The 22,074-nt window shown below is 38.8% G+C and overlaps 1 protein-coding gene across 6 annotated transcripts in view; it reads left to right on the top strand.

The window, feature by feature from the left end:
* The window catches only part of gab1.L (GRB2 associated binding protein 1 L homeolog), a 71,432-nt gene that overhangs the window by 17,404 nt on the left and 31,954 nt on the right, over positions 1-22,074 (top strand). For 5 of the 6 annotated variants that reach the window (XM_041582650.1, XM_018242326.2, XM_041582655.1 and 2 more), the window contains exon 2: positions 15,815-16,109. In XM_041582650.1, the coding sequence (XP_041438584.1) occupies positions 15,815-16,109 (295 nt within the window). Of the gene's footprint in view, positions 1-2,788; positions 2,991-15,814; positions 16,110-22,074 lie in introns of those variants that run through there. The other variant, XM_041582663.1, reaches the window with a different exon arrangement.

Here is a 22,074-nt window from a genome sequence, read left to right as displayed (position 1 = left end):
ACACATTGGTCCAATGAACAGGGATTGTGCATAACATATTTGTTGCCTATGCTTTTAATCAGAAAATGGCTATGGTGTTTTTGTTGTTTCCTGCTCTAAACAGGGCAACATTTTAAACTAAAGCCACATTCCAATTTCTTGTCCCACAGAGCAGAAGCCTCTATATAAATAAACCCCTCACCTACACCCTTTTTTAAATAAAGAACATCTCGTTATATAGAGCAGTGCTGTCCAACCAGCAGGCTGCATCCAGACCATGACCCCCCCGTGTGGACCCCCAAATGACCTGCTGTTACAGTTTACCTTGTATCAGTACTGAGATTAACTGGCCCCTACATTGTTTACACCTCAAATTCAGACTGTAATACCCATTTGTAGCACCTCTTTTGTTCCCTATGCTCCCTGTGTGTGCGCCATTCTCTACGTGCCCTATGCTCCCTTTATGTGCCATACTCTGCCTGCCCTATGTTCCCTGTGTGTGCCATACTCTGCCTGCCCTAGGCTCCCTTTGTGTGCCTTTCTCTACCTGCCCTAGGCTCCCTTTATGTGCCATACTCTGCTGGCCCTATGCTCCTTGTGTGTGCCATACTCTGCCTGTGTGTGCCATACTCTACGTGCCCTATGCTCCTTGTGAGATTTGAGCTAGGTTTGTTCTGGGTTTTTTTTTTTTATATATTTGGAAATTATTAGGGGCCCCTAAGATATTTAATCATGTGTTGTGTTATCCACAAGGGAGAAGACATATGGATTTAAGGGTATGCTTTAAAACTACTAACATTTTTCACATCTGAGTGATAAGTGATATCCCTGCAGTGAGCACCAACCATTTGTTTTTTTTGTGTGCTACCACCATTAATGTCAACGTGGTCTTAAAAGTTATTGTGGCAACGTGGGATTGGTTTAAAGTGGGTGTGGTTTAAAGGGGAACTATAGCAAAAATTAAAGGATTTCTGGTGATTGTAATACATCTTCTAGGCAAAAGGTGGCCCCCTATAAGATATATTGGCTCTAAAGCATTCAAAGCTGTTGTAAACTCATTTTAAAATCTCAGCTGTCAAAAATTTCAGCAGTACATTGATTCCATACACAGAGACATATTGGGGTGCCTAAAAACAAATGTTGCACTGTTTGAGTCAAAGTGCACAAGTATCATTTGTTTAATCTCAACAACCTGGAGCAATTCTGGTCAGAAACTGGTTTAACACAAAAGAATAAATATTTATGTTTGTTTTTCTACCCTAAACAAGTTAATTTTTGAGTTTAGGTTTTTTAAGTGTAAGAAATATTGTTCAGTAAAATGAGAACTGATTGTAATACTTTTGCAAGGCATTGCGTGGCCCATATCAAATAAACCATGTTGGTGACAATAATTAGGAAGTAGAGCTGGGTGTGATTGGTCAGGTTTCACACAACAGACTGCTTTTGCATAGCTCCATCCTTGACAAAAGTGCAGTAAAAAGGCCATCATTTAAAGGAGAGACAAACGCTTAATAAAAAAAAACCCTGCTCCCCGGGCAAAAAGCCCCTAACTCTTTACTTACCCCTCTGTGCAGATTCTGTCCAGCGGCTTTCATGGGCGCCATCTTCAGCTGCTTCGGTAATCTTTGGAATTAGACCGGTGCTTCTGCAAATTTCCTGAGTTTCGGCATGTGAGCTTTGCTGGTCTCATTCCAAAGATTACCGAAGAGAAGAAGATGGCGTTCGTGAACTCTGCTGGACAGCATATGCACGGAGGGGTAAGTGAAGAGTTAAGGGCATTTGCCCGGGGGAGGCAGCTAGGCTGGGGGGAGGAGGGGGGGGTCTATGTAGGGTAGGGTTTTTTTTTATTAAGGGTTTGTTTCTCCTTTAAAGGTGTAAGAATAAAAACTGGGTAAATAGACTGCAAAATAAAAAATGTTTCTAATATAGTTAGACGAAAAAATGTAATGTATAAAGGCCGGAGTGACTGGATGTCTAACATAACAGAAGAGAACACAACTTCCTGCTTTTCAGCTCTCTAGCTCAACGACTTTTAAGGGACATAACTGTTCAGTGAGTTTGCAATTGATCCCTAGCATGCAGGTCAGATTCAAAAGCAAACCGTTATGACCCATGTGCCCCCACCCCCTCAAGACACGGATTGGTTACTGCCTGGTAACCATTCAGTGGAAACCAAGAGTGCTGCAAAGCAAGAAGTAGTGTTCTGGCTATTATGTTAGACATTCAGTCACTCCAGCCTTTATACATTACTTTTTTGGTTAAATAACTGTATTGAAAACATTTTTTATTTTGCACAGCCTATCTATTTATCCAGTTTTTATTTTTATACTGAACCCTTTTTGTACACAAAAAAATATTGTGTGCACATTTTTAAAAACTGTGTGCGCAGGTCCGAATAAATGCAAAACATTTTTGTGTTTTTACATAAAATTCTTTGCGCACCAACATTTGTTTGAGGGACCATTGACCCCGATCTTCTCCCTCTGATTTCTGTAGCAATTGCCTGCAGACACTTGCCAGACTTTCATCCACTTTAGCTACTCAAAAATTCAGTACTCAAAGTGCTCGATCTTTGCCTACCATTTCTCTAAGGGTGCATGTAAGAGGGATACTCTATTATAAACCCAACTGGCATTGATTAACTTCTCTGTAAAGTGTTCCAGAATACATCACTTGTTTAGAAGCAAAGGATAATAACCATCTGAAATGTTTTAGTATTCTGCTCCAAACTGGTGCTTCTAGCCAGTGGCTGTGGCTCTTTTGTTAAAATCAGCTGTGAAGAGGGATACGCTGCCCCCTCCCATGCATTAAATTGGGCTGTGTTATAGCAGCCGCTGTTATTTCCAGTGCCATTGTGTCTGCTTCCTGTTGGTCAAAGGTTACTAGGATGGGGTACTGCATAGAGATGGGACGGTAACGGGGCGAAGAGAAACCTTTCTTGCATTTTTTAAGCACTCTCTACTTTCAGACTGGGCAAGTCACCATTTTGTTTTGCAGGAAAAAAAACAAAGGTAAGTGCTTGTTTTCTCTTGCTGTGTGCCCTTTTTATTCCACACCCCTCAGATCCTGCAGCTCCTAATGACTGGCATGCTGCTTAGTGAATGAATTCTCCTCTTCTCAACCTGACTGTCACTATGTAACGATCCTTTCCAGGTGTTCCTGCTACAGCTTTGTTCAAATAGGAAATCACCTTATTTCCAAAGGATTTAGCCTATCAGTTTTAAATAATGAAACACACTGAAACCACACAAAATCTATGGGCAGAGAAAAAAAAATGTTTTGATATGATAAAGCGAAAAAAAATGTTGAATGAACCCCACCCATGTATGTATTCCTGTTTTCTGGTTTGCCTAATTCAATGTATGTTTTCATATTTGGGATACATTGTCTACTCCTCTTCAAGTGAATGGTCACTGACATTTTTTGTTCACACCATTCTTTTAAAAAGGTCAAAGGTAGGGATTTTAGATTTGCATTGCAAAAGTGTGCATGTTCATGGCTCATTGCTATGTGTATCCTAAGCATTAGAATCAGAATAAAAAAGGTTGTACTCTTGGTGACTATATAGCTATATTTTTTTGCGATAATCATACTGATTTCTCTAAATAAATGTGCATGTGCCCAGGTATGTAACTGCCTGTAAATTTTGTTCACGTTATTCAAGTTATTCAGTTGTCAGGTTGGTGCATGCTGCCATAGGAAACAATGAGCACATTCCAGCTTCAAGTTGCAGTTGGGTCTTTTTTTTTTTTTTTTTTTTTTTTTTTTTTTTTTTTAGCATTAGTCTCAACAGTATAATGCTTTGTTTGATCCCCAATATATTAGGTTTGGTGGATTGTACTACAGTATACTACAGTATCAGAAAAGCTTTTTATAAAACTTATTGTTATGAGTCCATGTTATAGTGCTGTCAAATAAGTGCAGGCAGCCCATTGATCATAAGAAAATGATTCCCTCTTTCTGGCACCTTAGGATTTTAAAACACATCAAAACACCAGAATGCTGCACTGTAAATCAGTGCTGGTACGTTATTCAAATAGCATGAAAATGCATGCTAATATATTTTTTATGCATTATTAAATAGGGAATTGCATATGGACAAAGGCAAGGCATTTTGGCCATTTTTGTTGTCTGCAGTTTAATAAAAAAAATCCCATGTGTCATTGCAGTTAGGGTAATATCACATGGAAACTTGCAGATTGCTCCCTATCCATTTATTGCGCTGATAGGTGGAGGACAGGTACCCCCCACCCCCGTTTAAAGAGAATGGTAAATGCCACAATTGTACCTTTGCCTGTCTAGTGACAGACATGTATCATTTGAATGATACTTGCCTGTCAATAGACTAGAAAAGGAATTGCTGTGTTTTTTGTTGACCATGAATAAGGGGGAGATTCATGTGTTTTGTTTTTGGGTTTTTTTTTCCATAGCCCACGATTGTGATATTTAGGTCAGGAAGGACCCACACCCAATTCATATCCGTGTCTTCTTGTTCTGTACACTCCTTATGTACGCTCCTCATGTTCGAAGGCTAGTGATCTTTGGGAGCAGTGGAGGAGTGTACTTCCCCAGTCTGATCTCCATTCAACCCTAGCCTGCCATGGTTGGCCATGTTGAAACCTGAACTCGCCCAACTGGTGGTCAACCCGCAGATCACCACGGGTTTTAGGTCAACCCCACAAAACATTATATGAAAAATAAGAGAAAAGTAGCCATTGAAGATCATTATAAACTGGTGAAATCACAAAAAAAAATTGAGTATGTAAAATTGAGGGTTCCATCTATTCCAGTAAATGTTTGTTTCTGTAGCAGCACATCATTTTCACTTGTGCCCTAGGTACCATAGCTCCTTCTCTTGACTCACACATTATCCACATCCACATTTGCCTTTATTGATCAAGTAACAGTTGTTCTTTATCTCTTTCTGTTGTGTCTTCAGTGATTCAGGGAATCTTAGTAGCATAATGATGGTTTGGGCTAAAGCTGGCCATAGACGCAAAGATTTGATTGTATGAATCTTCGATTCGTACAATTTTTGGGTCGTGTATGGAGTGTCCCGACATTTTCTGTGCCATGTCAATCGGTTGTTCAGGCGATCAGACAGGTTAGAAAATTTCTGTTGGCTACAGATAATATCTCTGAATGTATTGCTGATCTGACAATATCAGTGGGAGACGGTCACCAGTTTTGTCAGACCTATCTTTGGTACGATTGCTGTCAGGGTCAAAACATCGTCTGATCTGTTCTTTTACTACTTTATTTGATCTGAATGGTTAGTAGCAGTTCGAGATGGCACCGAACGATGGCCACCTTTATTCTTATATTTAAGGCATCAATGTTTTATTTCTGTGGCATAACCACTGCCGCAAAAAACATCTGCAGAGGGGGCCTGATGCACATCCTTGTCTACGACTGCCCCCCACTTGCTTTTTGCAAGGGCCGTGAATTTAAAGGCTCTTAAAGTTCTATGATTTCCTTAATAATCCACAGCAACATTTGTCAATGATTGATCAAGTAGCAATTTATCTCTGCTGATCCTCTGGCTCCTGTGCCTGCTTTGCCCTAGGTGCAGACACACACTGGATGCAGTGCCTCATGGTACAGGCACAGGACCCAGTGTAAAACAATATATTGGCCGATTCTCTTTTATACACAGGCCAAGAATCAGTCCTGTCTGGCAGTAGCTTGAGACCTCTCCCTCTTACATTGCTATCATTGCACACTTTGCAAATCAAATAATATGGTGTCCAGCCGTGAGAGCTAGTACATTGCAGCCATTTTGAACCTGTGTATCCTTGTCTCTAGCTGATTTGCAACTGAGGTGTCTCCTATATCTACCTCATTCACTAATCTGGGTGAAAACTGTAATTCAAAAACTGAGATTGAAGACGGGGCACAAGGCCTCGTGGCTCACAAGGAGATTAGTTGCCCTGGATATCTTACTCTACACTGGTGACAAAGCACTCTGATTCCTGCTGTAAAACTCGCAAAACTCATATGTATCTACACAAAAGTGTGATTTGTCATGGGGAAAATAGAACTGTAAGTTTCTTAAACAGGAACTTTGGGTGAAATATGTCATGCATATATTCCCATGAACTTTTTGTTTTATCATTCATGCAGAAGATAACTTAATTAGGTGTATGACACACACATTAAAATGATTTGGATCATATCTGATGTTAAAGCACCATAACATTCACATACTAATAATTCTCCCAAATACTGTAGTTATATATGTTACACAAAATGATACCTGGGCAAAGTATGGAGGATTAATGTGTACAATAACAGGCAATTTAGTGACTATTACTGCTGTGATTGGCTGTAGGCCAGCCTCATTTGATTTGTTTCTGCATTCCCATAGGATGTACTTCTGTCCATTTTAAGGGCAGATAAACCATTTGTTTAAAGTCTCGGAAAAAATGTACTGTTTGTTTTGTACCAATTATGTAGGTGATGCTGCTGATATCTCAGAACTCCTTGTGCTCCATGTTATTTGGCTTACCCCATTCAATTACACAGTTATGTCCCAGCATTTATGCAAGGGCTAGCCAATCCGTACACCTGGCACATCTGGAGCCCTGGTTGGTCAGTTTCGAAGCCTATTCCTTCTCATAAGGATGAGTACAAATATTTAAAAAGGCATTTTCACTGTAAACTGCAGCTATTAAAATATCCAGGTAACCTTTATTGGTTTTCTATATAAAACTGGAATTTTGGGATGAACTAAGTTATTCTTTAAAATTATTTGCAAGCAGACAGACGGTCTCTGTTATTTTACAGAATTGAGTTTATTCAGTAGTGTAAAAACAGAAGCGACTTTGCTATTTTCCCCATTTGGGTATAATGGTTAAAAAAACAGGAAATGTTAAATGTTATGTGCTGAACACATGATTCGGGATCGTTGTCACCCTAATGGAAACTTCCACGGAGTCTGTTTTTTCCTTATTTTGTTCAGTGAGATAGTATTCTACTTCCTGGAAAACCATTTCCTACATTTTAATTTTGTGCTTACTCACACCTCTTGTGGTTTTTTTTTTTATTAACAGCAATTAAAGCACATTTTTAACAGGGGCATTTCTCTTGCTAGATAGGATATAGTGGTTCATGTTGCACCTAGTTTGCCTAAATTGATGTTCTATACATAAGACTGTTTTTTGGTCTGTATTATGAACTACAACTCTTCAAATGTTCCTTCTGGGCTAGTCTGAACACATTTTACCCCTTGTGATCCCTAAGTTAAATCTTTTATCAAAGAAATTCTCTAAACAATCATGGATAAGGTCATTAAATTCAGCCATGCATTGCTTTTGCCTGTTGGGCCCCACATTTGCCATAAATTCCTACTGTTGTAATTAGTCACTAATGAGTGCCTATTACCTTTAAAATCCCATTCCAAAAAATCAGGATGGACCTAGCAGTGCTGGAGTACAGTATGACATTGTTGGTGCAGCTAGTTGAATAGGCAGTAAAAGGGCATTCTTCTAGCAGGGAGTACTCTAGATATTCTTATATTCTGTATTGATAGATAATATAAGTCTATAGTCTATGTCAGTGAATGTATTCTTCTATAGTATGCATAATCCTGCAGAAAGATTGCACTTATCCTTGTTTTTAGTTCCCTTTTAAATAAAAAAAATAAAGCATTCATTTATCCACATATGTTGAATGAAACTCTTGGCTTGACTGACTTTCACTCCAAATGCTAGTTCTTGCATTTTTGGCAGCCTGCTACTACAAGCAGGGGCGCTCCACCAATGAGGCGAGTTGAGACACTCGCCTCAGGCGGCAGCGCCCCCCTGGTTACCAGGGGCGGCAAAAATGCCGCTCCTGGTAACTAAGAGCCGAATTTCCGGTTTTCAACCCGGACATTCTGCTCTTCTAGTGCAGAGAGGTGAATAAATGAGAGCATTGGGTTATATATCTCTACAAAACCTGATTAATCTGTGATAGAAATGAATTCCCTCCACAGCACCTAGAATTCACGACTCCTATATATTTAAATGATCCCTTGAGCTAAAAACCTGACATTGGCAGTAAAAAACTGCTTTAAAATGTGAGACTGTCTGCTTGCCACTTATCCAGGCAACATAATACAGGTGGGGATAGAATCAGTGTAGATCAAAAACTACGAAAAACATTGCCAGAACTAGGGATAGTTAGCCAGGGCCAACCATTTAGCAAAAAGGGTGTGGCCAATTGCAGGAAATGTGTACTGGGACCATCTACTCTCCAATGTGTATAAGTTGGTGTGGGGCAAAGATTGCAATCCCTGCTTTTGGTGCAAATGCTTCTTGGCCTGGAAATGTCAGTAGATTCACATTAAGAGTTTGAATAAATCTAGGATTTTGTTTTCCGTAAAATATTGGAATTTTTACAGTGAAATTATACATTTTTCTGACACAACATATCTAGGCTTATGGCTAAAAAACGTTTCTGACTCTGCAGCCCTAAAGGTGGCAATACATTTTAAGATCCGTTTGTTTGTCGAGGGCGCAGAACAAGGGGATATGCCCACCAAAAGTTGGTTAATATCGGGCTAGTATTACTGTTCAGCCCTAAGGACAAACAATAGGATTACAATGTTGGGCATACTAGCCGAAGGGACTATCATGATCGGTCGGGAAAATGAAACCTGTCCCATCTGCTTTGTTCCCTCTATTTATAGACATGTGTGAGTCCCACTCCATGGGTTTCGAGGCTGTTCAACACATCACTGCCCCATAATACACTTGCAGATAAGCTGCCAAATTGGTCTAAAGGACCAAATAGGCAGTTTAAATCTGCCCGTGTATGGCCATCTTTAGTGTCTGATATGTATAACTGATTTTGTATTATATTGTTGTAGTGTCATAATTCTCAGATGGCTCAAGAAGTTGCCTCAAATACGGTAGACATAACCTGGTTGTTTAGAAGTTGAGAAAGTGAGGAAGTACAACATTTCAAGGCGAGAACTCAATGTGCATCAGCCTTTTTGGGGATTTGCAATATACAAGAAATATCTAAATTTGGAAACAACTTTCTGCAGGTTTTTAAAGATCTTTATTGGGGGTGGAGCATTTCCTGCGACAGGAAATACATTTGTACTGAAAAAAAGGAATGTGAAACTGGATGATTTTACTTCCTCGTTTTTCCTTTAGCTCCTATGTCAAACGAAAATGGAAAAATTGATATTCAGAAATCAGTTGTTCTCTGCTTGTATACTTTTGAAATTACAGCATATAGGGTGGGATATTGCAGCTGATCTGGAGAATTCTGCATCTGAGCAGTGACCCATAGCAACAAATCAGTCCGCATTTGACTGTCCGCCAGCTGTAGGAGGAATAGGGAGAGTAAAAACAGGATTGGTTTAAATGGGTTTCTGCAATAGGGCAAATTATGAGCCTGGCATTGGCAGCAATAGGGAAATATAATTGTAGCAAAATGCATATACCTCCCAACTGTCCAGTTTTTCGCAGAACCATCCGACAACTCAGCTCGCAGTCCTAGATTGTTACTAAAATGTCCCGACTTTCTCTTTGATCTCCTGTTCTCAACAGCCAGAAAAAAAATTACAAAGTTTCTAACTTAATTGCCTTTTGTCAGAGCCCAGAATACTTGTCAGGTGCACTTGGATACTTTTGTAACAATTTAAGATAAACAAAGCAATAACTGACTATTTAAAATAAGCAGGTTTCTTGGGAAAACTGTGACTTGTAGCTTAAAGGACAATTCATCTTCATTAGCAAAACTGAAATAACATAAAAATCACAGAAATGTGTTAAATTTCATAACCGGGCAGATTTTGTAAAATGAACATGGTAATTGGGGAGTGTGGCCACAAATTCTCAATAATCTGATTGCTCCTTCTCCGCATGCATGGATGAGCACTGGATTCTATATAGCTCCAGGAGCAGACGCTGTCATCGTAAAGGGACATCACAAGCAAGAGTAACACACCAAGGATATGCAGATTGTTCCCAGGGGGCACCCTGACATGAGATGGTGCTGAACTTCAAAAAAAAAAAACAGACAAGACAAAAGTGCCCAGCAGTAACAGGGTTATGGAATAACATAATAAATAAAATTAATTAATTGAACAGAGCTTGTGCTGAAAATAAATTTTGCTTTTCATTTAATTAGAAAATGGCGTGGGAGATATCTTGTTTTGCTTTATACAGGCAAATTCTAAAAATGAAAGGCACACTTTTACTTCCTGGTTCGTACAAGCACAATCAAAACAAATCAGCAGTCCTCTATAAAAGCAAGCTCCAACCTTTTGTAGCCTGTTAGACTGTAAGATAAGTAGCATTGCATTATGACAATGGTTTCTCAGTGGACTTTCAAGAACTAAAAGCCAAATGTGCCATTCGTTTCAGAATTTGCCCAGTTTAGTGCAAGAAATAAATGCCATAGATATTTCCTGTTTGGGAAAAATAAGCAGAAAGTGTGTTCAGCACAAGCACTGTTTATTGAAATGCTGATATCTGTGCTTAATACGCCTAAAAATAGTTCTAAACAGCCCCGGCAAATGATTTTTATAGGTGTTTAGTTAAGATTACTCAGTAAGCCCAAAAACACATAATTTATTGCATAGAATCCATACTATTATAGTCTGCAGAATATATCAGAGACTTTGAAGCAACATGCCGTCTAGATGAGTCAAAGAAAGCACATTTAGCCTCTGGCTATGTTCTTGCTCAGCTAGTTAAAGATAAATTTACAATTTACATGTAATCTTTTTACTTTGCAGGTGTTTAAATGTTGAGTGTATGTTGGTTTTCATTCCTAATTATTTGTGGGTTTTGAGTTATTTAGCTTCTTATTCAATGGTTCTCCAGTTTGCTGTTTCAGCAATTAAGTTGCTAAGGTCCAGATTACCCTAGCAACCGTGCATTGATTTGTATAAGAGCCTGGAATATGAATAGACGAGGGCCTGAATAGAAAGAAGAGTAATCAAAAGTAGCAATAGCCATAAATGTGTAGCCTTACAGATAAATTGTTTTAGAGAGAGAGAGAGACTCTGATTTGTCAACATTTCAGTTTTATTTATAGTGATATAAAATTGTGTACTGAATTATTCAGGTTGATTATTTCACATTAAAGGGTAATTATTGCAATCTCATGTCTTTCCTAAATAAGGAATTTCAGAACAGTCCTCAACTGGATTGCAATCGGAAACTAAGTGGTGCTGCTGCTGTAACAAAATTCAAAGTAACTGTACATATTTTCCTTAATACTTTATAATCTTCAAAAAAAAATTAATCTAAATGACAACTTAGAATATAATGCTTGTTCTTTACATTAGGAATGTACCAAATCCAGGATTCTGTTCAGGATTCGGTTTTTTTTTTAGCAGGATTCCCTACTTTAAGGTGGCCATACACGGGCCGATAAAAGCTGCCGACAGACCAAGTCGGCAGCTTATTGGCCCGTGTATGGGGGCCCCCGACGGGCTTCCCCGATCGAGATCTGGCCGAAAGTCGGCCAGATCTCGATCGGATGGGGTTAAAAATCCCGTCGGATCGCGGCCGCATCTGTTCGTTGATGCGGTCCCGCGATCCGACCGCCCGTTTGGCGAACGCTAGGATCCGATCGTTGGGCCCTAGGGCCCACGATCGGATCAGCCCGATATTGCCCACCTCAAGGTGGGCATATCGGAGGGAGATCCGCTCGTTTGGCGACATCGCCAAACGAGCGGATCTATCCGTGTATGGCCACCTTTACTTAGGCGAAGGCACAGAGATCTAATACGCTGTCAAAATGATAAATTACACTTCTTACTTAATTGTTTGTAGTGTAAAAGACATGTCATGTTTATAAATCCCAAATTTTTACTCTTTAACAGGCAGACGTCTTAAGTCTGTGCAGTGGGTCATTGGTAAGGCAGATAAAGAAAGAAGCTCTATGATAGAATACTCCCTGGCCTGGGGAAAAAATTGGAAGCAAAACCGTGGTGTCTGGAAAAAAATTTCTCTAACCCAACCTGCTAGAGTGAGATTTTGGGAGAACACATTCTGTTCTAAACTCATCTGCAAAGACTGTGTCAGATAGTTTTAATGTGGTTTATGTTTTAATACTGCTGTGTATGTATGTTACTTTGCAGTCAAAGTATCAATAAATTGAGCTGAAAATGAGCCACAACTAAAGGGAATGTGCATTTTTCTTTTAAGTTTAAAAAAGTTCAACAAGAACATTTTCTGAGCAACTTTTCAGTTAGTCTTCATTATTTATTTTGTATGGTTTTTAAATTATCAGCAGGACTATTTCCAGGCAGCAAGGAAAACTGTTAGTAGGGGTAATATGAGGTGCAATCTACACATTTGGAAGAGAGAAACATTTTCTAAAGAATATATAGTTGCCTTCCTGTTTTTTAGCAGCATAGTCAGGTCTAGACATTACAATACTTAGAAATAAAATCTACAGCCCCACTGCTGTGGTGCTATTCCTAAAGGGTTAACTTCCTATATAGAAGCAGCTGTAAGAATCTGAGATATTCTCGGCTAACAAAGTGTTTTCTGTGTAGCCTTTTTTGTAATGCGACAAAACAGAGACACTTTTGTGCTATGATTAGCATGGCTGCTGATGTCAGTTTTCTTGTGTAGCATTAAGCTTTATTCAACCACTAAACTCCCCTTTGTACTCATAGCCTAAGGACATTTTGTATATGCCTTATTAAAATGAACATTTCACGTTTTTTTCCTTCAATCTCTAGTTTAATCTATCACTATTGTAATGACTAGCTCGTTATTCAAAGAAAAGTGTCTAGCAAATGCTCACAGAACCAGGCATCATATCATCCTATTCGTGATTATTTCTGGTATTGATTTGATATTTGATTATCTGTTACGGACGGTGGCAAATGGGGTGATTTTCTCCCTCCATTTTTGGGAGATAAAAACTGAATATTGCCCCCCCCCCCCAAACATTCACTTTTATGGCAGTCACTAGCAAGTACAGGTGTTGTATGTTGCTTGTCACATGATGGCCGCTTGTAACTGCTAACTGCAGTAATAGAGGGTACAATTATGAGCGTTTATTTCCCTTCCCACATAGCTACGAAGAAGAGGCGATTAGTCGCCAGGCGACTAAATCTGCCGTGTGCTAAAGCCCTAAAGGTTCTACTGCAACTTCAGTGTCCCCAAGAAAATATAACATTTTCAGTTGCATTTGGGAAAAATGGCAGAATGGGAAGGCTAAGAAATCCAAAACCATAAAAAATAGACAATGAAAATGCGTTTATTAATATTAAAAATATTAAAATGTATTTTATATATATATATATATATATATATATATATATATATATATATATATATTTATTTATATTTATATTTATATTTATATATATATATATTTATATTTATATTTATATTTATATTTATATTTATATATATTTATATATATATTATATTTATATATATATATATATATATATATATATATATATATATATATATATATATATATATATATATATATATATATATATATATATATATATATATATATATATAAAACCAACAAAAAAGTCAAGACAACTTTGTGCAAATAAAAAGTTCTTTACCAACAGGTAACAGCAAACATGCGACGTTTCGAAGCTCCCGCTTCTTTCTCAAGCATTAATGATTGCTATGACATCACAACCTATTTTAAAGCATAGGTAGTACACACCCCTCTCATCATTATGCAAATCAGTTCCCTTGTGTTACAGACCAATTCACTTTAGTATGTTAAACAGTATTTCGTATATATCTAAGCATGCATCGCCTCATAAAGATTAGTTACAGGTTAAAAGACCTAACCAAATACAATTGACATGTGAAATCCCAAACAATCTGCAAGAAATGCAAGGTTGTGTGTCCATATAACTGTGTCCCAATCCCTTATCTCTCTAAATTCCACCATAACTGACCATATAGTTCATATTAAGTGAAAGCATACAGGTTGTACTCTTTATTGAGTCCTCTCGGGTGCATAGTCTGTAATGTATGTATCCAAAATTTTTCTCTTTTCTGGAGTTGTAAGAGTCTGTTGCCCCCCCCCCCCCCGACGTAGGGGGCAACAGACTCTATGACAAGAAACCTGAGGGATGCAGCCGAATGCCGGGCCATCTTAAAGTGTGCAGGTACCTATGCTTTAAAATAGGTTGTGATGTCATAGCAATCATTAATGCTTGAGAAAGAAGCGGGAGCTTCGAAACGTCGCATGTTTGCTGTTACCTGTTGGTAAAGAACTTCTTTATTTGCACAAAGTTGTCTTGACTTTTTTGTTGGTTATATAATTTGTCCAACGTGGACTAAGTCATGGACTAAGGGTGAGCTCCACTCCATTTATATATATATATATATATATATATATATATATATATATATATATATATATATATATATATATATATATATATATATATATATATACAAACCGTGTATAATGACTGATTCTTTTATTACCTGGCAAAGAGAGGATGTTTAAAAGCATTTATCTGTTCTACCTGTTAAACGTCTCCCTTTATTACTGCTTGTGCCTGTATTTTAACTGTGATTTTAAACTGGCTACTACTTTACCCAATACCAATTTTTATCGTTATCTCATTTACTGTTGACTCATAAGCAATTGATATGGACAGATGCTGGGTGGCTGTGCTAGTTAGATAAAGCAATGTGCAGCTTGCATCTTATCTAACTGCTAAAAAGCTATATAGCGTAATTGTATATGTTTTTACAAATAGTTTTATAGATGTGCATAAATCTGTGCACAAAAAGCTCTGTTGTCATAGTTTGCTTCTAGAAGGGAAATGAATGCACAATAATATCTTTCCAATCACTAACTACATGAGTTCCAAACAACTACTTTCGGAAAACCAATTTTTCACATCTAGGAGTGAACAAGTCTGAGCATGGCTATAATGTAATGTTTCGCACATATATAAATAATTGGCAGTGTTCCATTTTATCTTTTGCTGTCAGGATCCCTAGTGCCATTTGCTGGTTATAAAATAAGTAGAAAGGTCTTTCAAATGAAAAAAAAAATGTTGGACTGCTTCTGTGGAAAGAGGCTTATGACTGTCAGAAATCTCTTGTCCTTTGTATGTACCTCTGAGTAAAGATCAAAAGCAAGAGCCTAGTGGCTGACTGCTTTGAGTTCTTTGAAAATTAAATGTCCCTCATAGGGATGCTCCTCAAATGCAAGCCCAACAACCTGATTGTATGCATTATTGTCCACTTACTCAAGGAGGCCCAAAATGCCAGTAGACAGAATACCACCATCCAATTCATTGATGTTTACTGACTGGAACATTGCATTGCATAAGATTTGATCACTGAAAAATATAGCCTTGTTTTCCCTCCAATGTTGCCTTTTAGTAGTTTGCTCATTATAAATAATGACCGTGTCTTACAACAGATTTTGGAGTGCACAAAATCTTATGAATCTATACAATTCAGTACTTGCTTGGACCCATCCGCCATTCAGAAGAAATCATTTCTTAAAAAGTGCATGCAAAGAAAATATTTGTACAATACAGCCTACAAAAATATTACCGGGGATATTTTTCCACTACAGGGAAAACCTTGCCACAAAATAACAGGAATTGTCCCTTGTTGCTTCTTATTACAGTTGGCAAAGAACTATCTTTTATGTCTGTCTTGATTTCTAGGTTATAGAAATGTACTTGTACAATACTATGGTGTATTACATGTGAAAAAATGTTTTTTTTTATAAAAATTTTAATTATGACATAAAGACAGTTGCTAAAAACAATGATTTCTTTAGGCTCAGGGTGAATGCTTTATTAAATAATAGATAAGGAATTGAAAACTGACAGTAATGTTTTTTTTCCCCCTGTTTGCAGGCATGGAAGAGGAGATGGTTTATCCTTCGCAGTGGACGTCTAACAGGAGACCCAGATGTGCTGGAGTACTACAAAAATGATCACGCAAAGAAGCCGATCCGCATTATTGACTTAAATTTGTGTGAACAAGTTGATGCTGGGTTGGTGTTCAACAAAAAGGAATTTGAAAATAGTTATATTTTTGACATCAAGACCATTGACCGAGTATTTTATTTAGTGGCAGAAAGTGAAGAAGAAATGAATAAGTGGGTTCGAAATATCTGTGATATCTGTGGATTTAATCCCACTGATGAAGGTAAGAGTTTTAAGGATTTTTCACTTTTGTGACTGAAATTGACTTTGCAGAAAAGTCTAAAATGACATCCTCAATTGAACACTGTTTGTTCCAAACTGTCTTTGGAAGCAATGTCCTAATTAGTGTGGGTGATCACAAGCAAGGAAACCTAACATGACCACCTGGAATGTCAGGTGTTGGCTTGAGTGGTGTAAAGGTCACCATCGTTGACCTCTAGTGGAGTAGTGGAAGCATGTCATCTGGATTCATGAATTGAGTTTCACGGTCTGGTAGTCTGAAGGAAGAGTCTGAGTATGCCATGAGAATATTACCTGTCTGAATGTGTAATTATCATCATCATTTATTTATATAGCGTTGAAAAGATACGCAGTGCTTTACCTTCGTTACAACAACATGGAATACATGGTGGATAACAAACAAGGGTTACAGAGTACAATAGGATTAGAGGGCCCTACAAATTAGAGTTTACAAAGTAAAGGTGAGGGTACAATTGAGTACAGCAAAGGAATTCCAACAGCACACAGGACTGTAAGAAATCTTCAAATTTATTTCAAAGCGTAGTGCGATGCAACGTTTCGGGGAGTAAAACCCCTTTGTCAAGCATGATTTTACAAAGGGGTTTTACTCCCCGAAACGTTGCATCACACTCTGCTTTGAAATAAATTTTGAAGATTTTTTACAGTCTGTGTGCCGTTGGAATTCCTTTGCTGTACTCTGCTGTGGGGCTTGCCGAACCTCTACCATTGTGCACCAGGCATATTGTTGTTATCTATTGGGTGTGCGAGATCCTGCCTTGTTCCTAGCTTTGAGGGTACAATTGAGACATTAGGATTTTAGAAACAATATGTGATTTTTGATACAGCAATGATTTATTAATTAAGGTACATTGAATAAGCTTCTTTAAACAGGTGGGTCTTTAAGGAGAACTTGAAAGTTTGGAAAGAAGGAGAAAGTCTGACAGCTCAAGGCAGAGAGTTCCAGAGAAAAACAGAAGCCCGAGAGAAGTCTTGTAGATGAGAATAGGCAGAAGTGATGAGAGGAAAAGTGAGGCGAAGATCAGAAGCAGAGCGAAGGTTGTGTGAAGGAGTGGATTTGGAGATCAGAGATGAAATATAGGGAGAGACTTCATTATTAAGGGCTTTGAAAGTGAGTGTTAGTAATTTGAATTTGATTCTAGAGGAAATTAGAGGTACATGCATATGGGAACAGATGATGTTGAGCGGTGAGATAGATGAATGAGTCTAGCAGCTGTCTAGCATTTAGAACAGATTGGAGTTGTGAAAGGTGATTAGTTGGAATACCTCCGAAGAGTAGGTTGCAGTAATCGGCGGGAGATGATGAGAGACTGAATCTGAGACTGAATCAATGTTTTAGTTGATTCTGAACGGAGATATGGTCGTATTCGGGCAATGTTGCACAGAATGTGGTTTTGCAAGTGTTTGAATGTGAGGTGAAAAAGACAGATGCGAGTCTAGCATAACTCCTAGACAGCGTGCTTGTGTGGTGGAATGAAAGGTGGTGTTGTTTACTGTGAGTGATTTCTGAGGGACAGGGGAAGATCTGTAATGCAGACTGTTAAGTTTGGTGTAGATGGAATAATGGTTTGGGACTCTGACCGTAAACCATACCTCCCAACTGTACCATTTTTTTCAGCGGAACAGTCCTGATTTTGACAGCTCATCCTGCTGTCCCAAGTTTGTTAATGAAATGTCCAGACCCCAAAAAAATACAATGTTTCTAACTTGTTTTTTTGCAGAGAGACCAGAACAGCCATTAGGTGGACTTTGATACTTTTGTAACAATTTAAGATAAGCAAAGAAGCAATTGCAACAATTTAAGATAATCAAGTCTCTTGGGGAAACTGATTTGCAGCTTAAAGGGCACCTGTTGGGTAAAAATGTTATCCCCAACTAAAGGTGCGGGCTAATAGAGCCCGCATTCCGGTTGGGGATAAGTCGTTTTTTTTTTTTTCCAAATGCCGGAAGGGAGCGTCACCCGCATGCGCATAATGCACATGTGACATCACGTGTATGCGCATGATGAGCGATTCTGGGCAGCTTATAATTATGCGCATGCGAGTGACCGGGCATGGCTGCTCGCACCCAGAGCTCCCTCCTGGTGCGGGTAGTGCTGGCGGGGGGCATTTTAAAAAAAAAAAAACTACGGTTATCCCCAACCAGAGTGCGGGCTCTATTAGCCTGCACCTTTGGTTGGGGATAACATTTTTACCCAACAGGTTCTCTTTAAAGGGCCATTCACATTCATTAGCAAAACTGTAATAACACACAAAAACCACAGAAATGTGTTCAAACTTTCATAAATGTCACCACACTCCGCACAACAAATCCTTTTGTCCCTCTTCCTATTTCCAAAATGTTGGGAGGTATGCGTAAACTCCCAGGTCTGGACTGAGAATTAAAATAGGCCCTGGCATTTCAGGTACACAGAGGCCCAAACAGCTCTCCCACAGCCCACTAAATACTGACTTTCTATGGCACCTTATAGCAGCCCCTCTGGCATTTGCCAGAACCCACAGGTTACCAGTCCAGACCTGTTTTATGGCTACAGCATACAATACCATTTTATTTCATGCTTCCTGCTGTGGCAGCAGCTTGGAAAATGCTCTTTCCTGGATCAGTACAATCATGACCCATGCATTAAGGTCCATACAGAATGGGTTTGCTAAAATAGGACATCAAAAACCTTACAGGTTTGCACAGAGCCCTGACTTCAACACAAATGACCATCAGTTTGATGAAGTGGAGTGCCATTTTAGAGCCAGGCCTGATCTCCACTATCCGTGCCCAAAACGAATGCTTTTGTGACTAAATTAAAGTAAATTCCACCAAAATGCCACTAAATCTCGCGGAAAGCCTTCCAAGAAACTTAGAGGCTGTTATAGAAGGAAAGGGAGGGCCAACTTTAATAAGAATGAGATATTGGACAGGCAGATGTCCAGATTTTTTTTATCTGCTTTTTGAATAAACTAAGATCTGGATTATACTAGTAATAGTCAAAAAAAACATCAGATGGCTTCTAGTAATACACAGTAGCTGCTGATGTACCTATTTAATATCCATTATGCTTAACTTACATTTAATTCCAGGGGTCTTTCCATAATTTGGATCACCATACCTTAAGTCTGCCAAAAATCATCAAAACAATAAACCCAATGATACTGTTTTGCTACTGTTTTTCAGAATTACACAGAAAATGGAAATAGTTTTTAAATAATGGAATTATTTCAAATTCAAATAGAATTTGGACTATTCCCTAGTTGAGGTGCACAAAAATAGCTCACAATTACAATTTTTTTAATTCGAAAATTCACCTTGACCTTTGATAAATCTGCCCCTAAATGCAACAAGACAGATGTCTATCTTAACATAGTATTTATTTTTACCTTTCTGTGCATTGCAGTAGCCGAAACACGCCAGAGGGGATTGGGGCAGGTGGTTTATTAAAGCTAAATACTAATAAAGGCCAAGCAAACCACAGTACATTACTGTAATAGCCTCTGTTTGTAAGTATGAGATGTGTGTAAGTCTGGTGTATGTAACTCGAGGACTTCCTGTATATATTAATATATCTATACTATTTTTATATTAAGGATTATTAGAATTACAATCCTGTTTTCAAAAAAGTTCAGACACTGTAAAATGCAAATAAAAAGAGAATGAGATGATTTGCAAATCTTTTAAACCCTATATTTAATTGTAAACAGTGTAAAGACACCATATCAAATGTTGAGAAATTGGTTTCTGAAAAATATGTGCTCATTTGAAGCTGATGCCAGCAACATGTTTCAGATAGACTGGGGCAAACACTGTAAAAGTAAAAGGAGGTGTACACCACACTGTGAAACATTTCATGGGCAAATACCGTATATTGCAGCAATGTAAGAAGATATTATTTAGCATAAACTTGCATTTAAAAGATACAGTTAATCCAGTAAAATCACTGTACAAGGGGGACAAGGCCCAAAGCCAATATCTGTTTACCTTTATCATGTTTCTCTAGTGGAAATCACTGCATAGGGTCTGTGAACACAGTTTGTCATTGCACCCGCAAATGCAAGTTAAAACTTTACCATGCAAAGGAAAAAAACATCCACAAACCTGATCCAGAAACACTAGCACTTTATCTGGGCCCAAACTCCGTTAAGACGAAGTGGAAAATGTCCACTTGTAATCTGACAAATCAAAATGTGAAATTCTTTTTTGAAATCATGGAGATCTTCAGGTTAAGAAGAGAATGACCATCCAGTTTGTTATCAATGCTAAGGCCAGCATCCATGAAAGCATGGGGGTGCATTAGTGCACATGCCATGGGTAGCTTGCACACCTGGAAAGGCACATTTAATGCTTGAACGATATATACAGGTTTTGGAGAAATGTATAGTACCATCCAGACGTATTTTCAGTAAAGGCCTTGCCAATCAGCTGGACAATTAAACCCTTTTCACACCCATTGTTTATTTTTGAATAAACATGTAAACATTAAATAAACCCAATAAAATGGTTTTGCTTCCAATAAATTTGGATTATTTTATTATAATGGAGGCTATGGGAGACAGCCTTTCTGATTTCTGGATAATGGGTTTCCAGATAACTGATCCTATACCTGTATTTGCATTTAAATATAGTTTTGCAAATCATCCCTTTCTCTTTTTTTTTTTGCTCAAAGAAGATTTTATTGAAACAAATACTTCACAACAATGTTAAAAGGGTACATCAATAAAATTCAGTGTACATGAATTGTGACAAATTGTACAATTGCAAATAATGACAGTTGTAACAGGGGTACCATACATGCAAGGCCTATACAATCCCATCTCCCAGCCCAGAACCTTATTCCGGAACAACGCCCTAAATAGAGCCATTTTCAAGCGCTTCAACATGGCTAGACCAATGTCTCCAAATTTGGATGTATTTAAGCATCTGCCCCCTTTTACCCAACACCACCCGTTCCAGCGCAGCTAAATCAACCATTGCTTGATACCATTCACGAAATACAGGTGGGGTTAGGTCTTTCCAGTGCAGGGTCAGTAACCTTCTCGCCTGAAATAGTGCTTTGGTGATAAAAAGCCTGGTATGTGAGTCTAGCGCATCACTGAGATCAATAGTTAACAAGCAAGACCTAGCATCTCCCTTACCCCAATCAGGAACCATCGAGGACAGACAAAGAGTAATTTCTTCCCAATATAACCTGACCCTGCAACAATCCCATAGTGTGTGCAGTAGAGTAGCAGGTTCCAACTCACATCTGGGGCACGTGGGAGAAGGCAACAGCTTCATGGTAAACAATCTGTGTACTGTATAATACGCCCTATGAATCAAGTACAGCTGGAGTAGGCTGTGCCTGTAGGAATGTGCTACTATCCTAGGAGTGCTCAACACCCATTCCCACTGATCATCAGTTATCATGCCAACATCAGCCTCCCATGCCACTCTGGCCTTGATTTCAGTGTCCACATATTGTGGTTTACAAAGCAACGTATATAAGGTGGATATTCTTTTCTTGGGGGTATTGGCGGTTAGAGCATCAATGATGGGAGAGTCCTCAACCTCTATATTAGAACGCCGCCTAAATGCCTGTAGGCCAGAAATAATTCTGCGATACATTAACCATTGAGCTTGGGGAAGGTTCCTAGTTTGTTGCAGGCGGAGTAAAGAGATTGCCTGAGCGCCCTCCCACACGTCCGCCACTGAAACCAAGCCAAGATCGCACCATATCTGAGAGGGGGAAAGCCCTGCCAGCCCCGAGAACTCCGGGTTACCCCACAAAGGGGTCTGGGGAGCTAGTTTATTATAACCTACCTTCCCATGGGCAATTCGTAGAATGGTGCCCTGCAGCCACACCAGTGGCATTTGGGATTTCTTGGGCTGTTTCACCAGCAGCGCCGCCCATGGGGTGGTAGGATGGTTCGCCGCAAGTGACCAAAGCTGTGACAGCGGGGGGGACA

The sequence above is a fragment of the Xenopus laevis genome, chromosome 1L, assembly GCF_017654675.1.
Source record: "Xenopus laevis strain J_2021 chromosome 1L, Xenopus_laevis_v10.1, whole genome shotgun sequence".
Classification (NCBI taxonomy): Eukaryota; Metazoa; Chordata; class Amphibia; order Anura; family Pipidae; genus Xenopus; species Xenopus laevis.
Note: the sequence above shows the minus strand (reverse complement) of the source record. Positions and strands in the feature narration are given on the sequence as shown.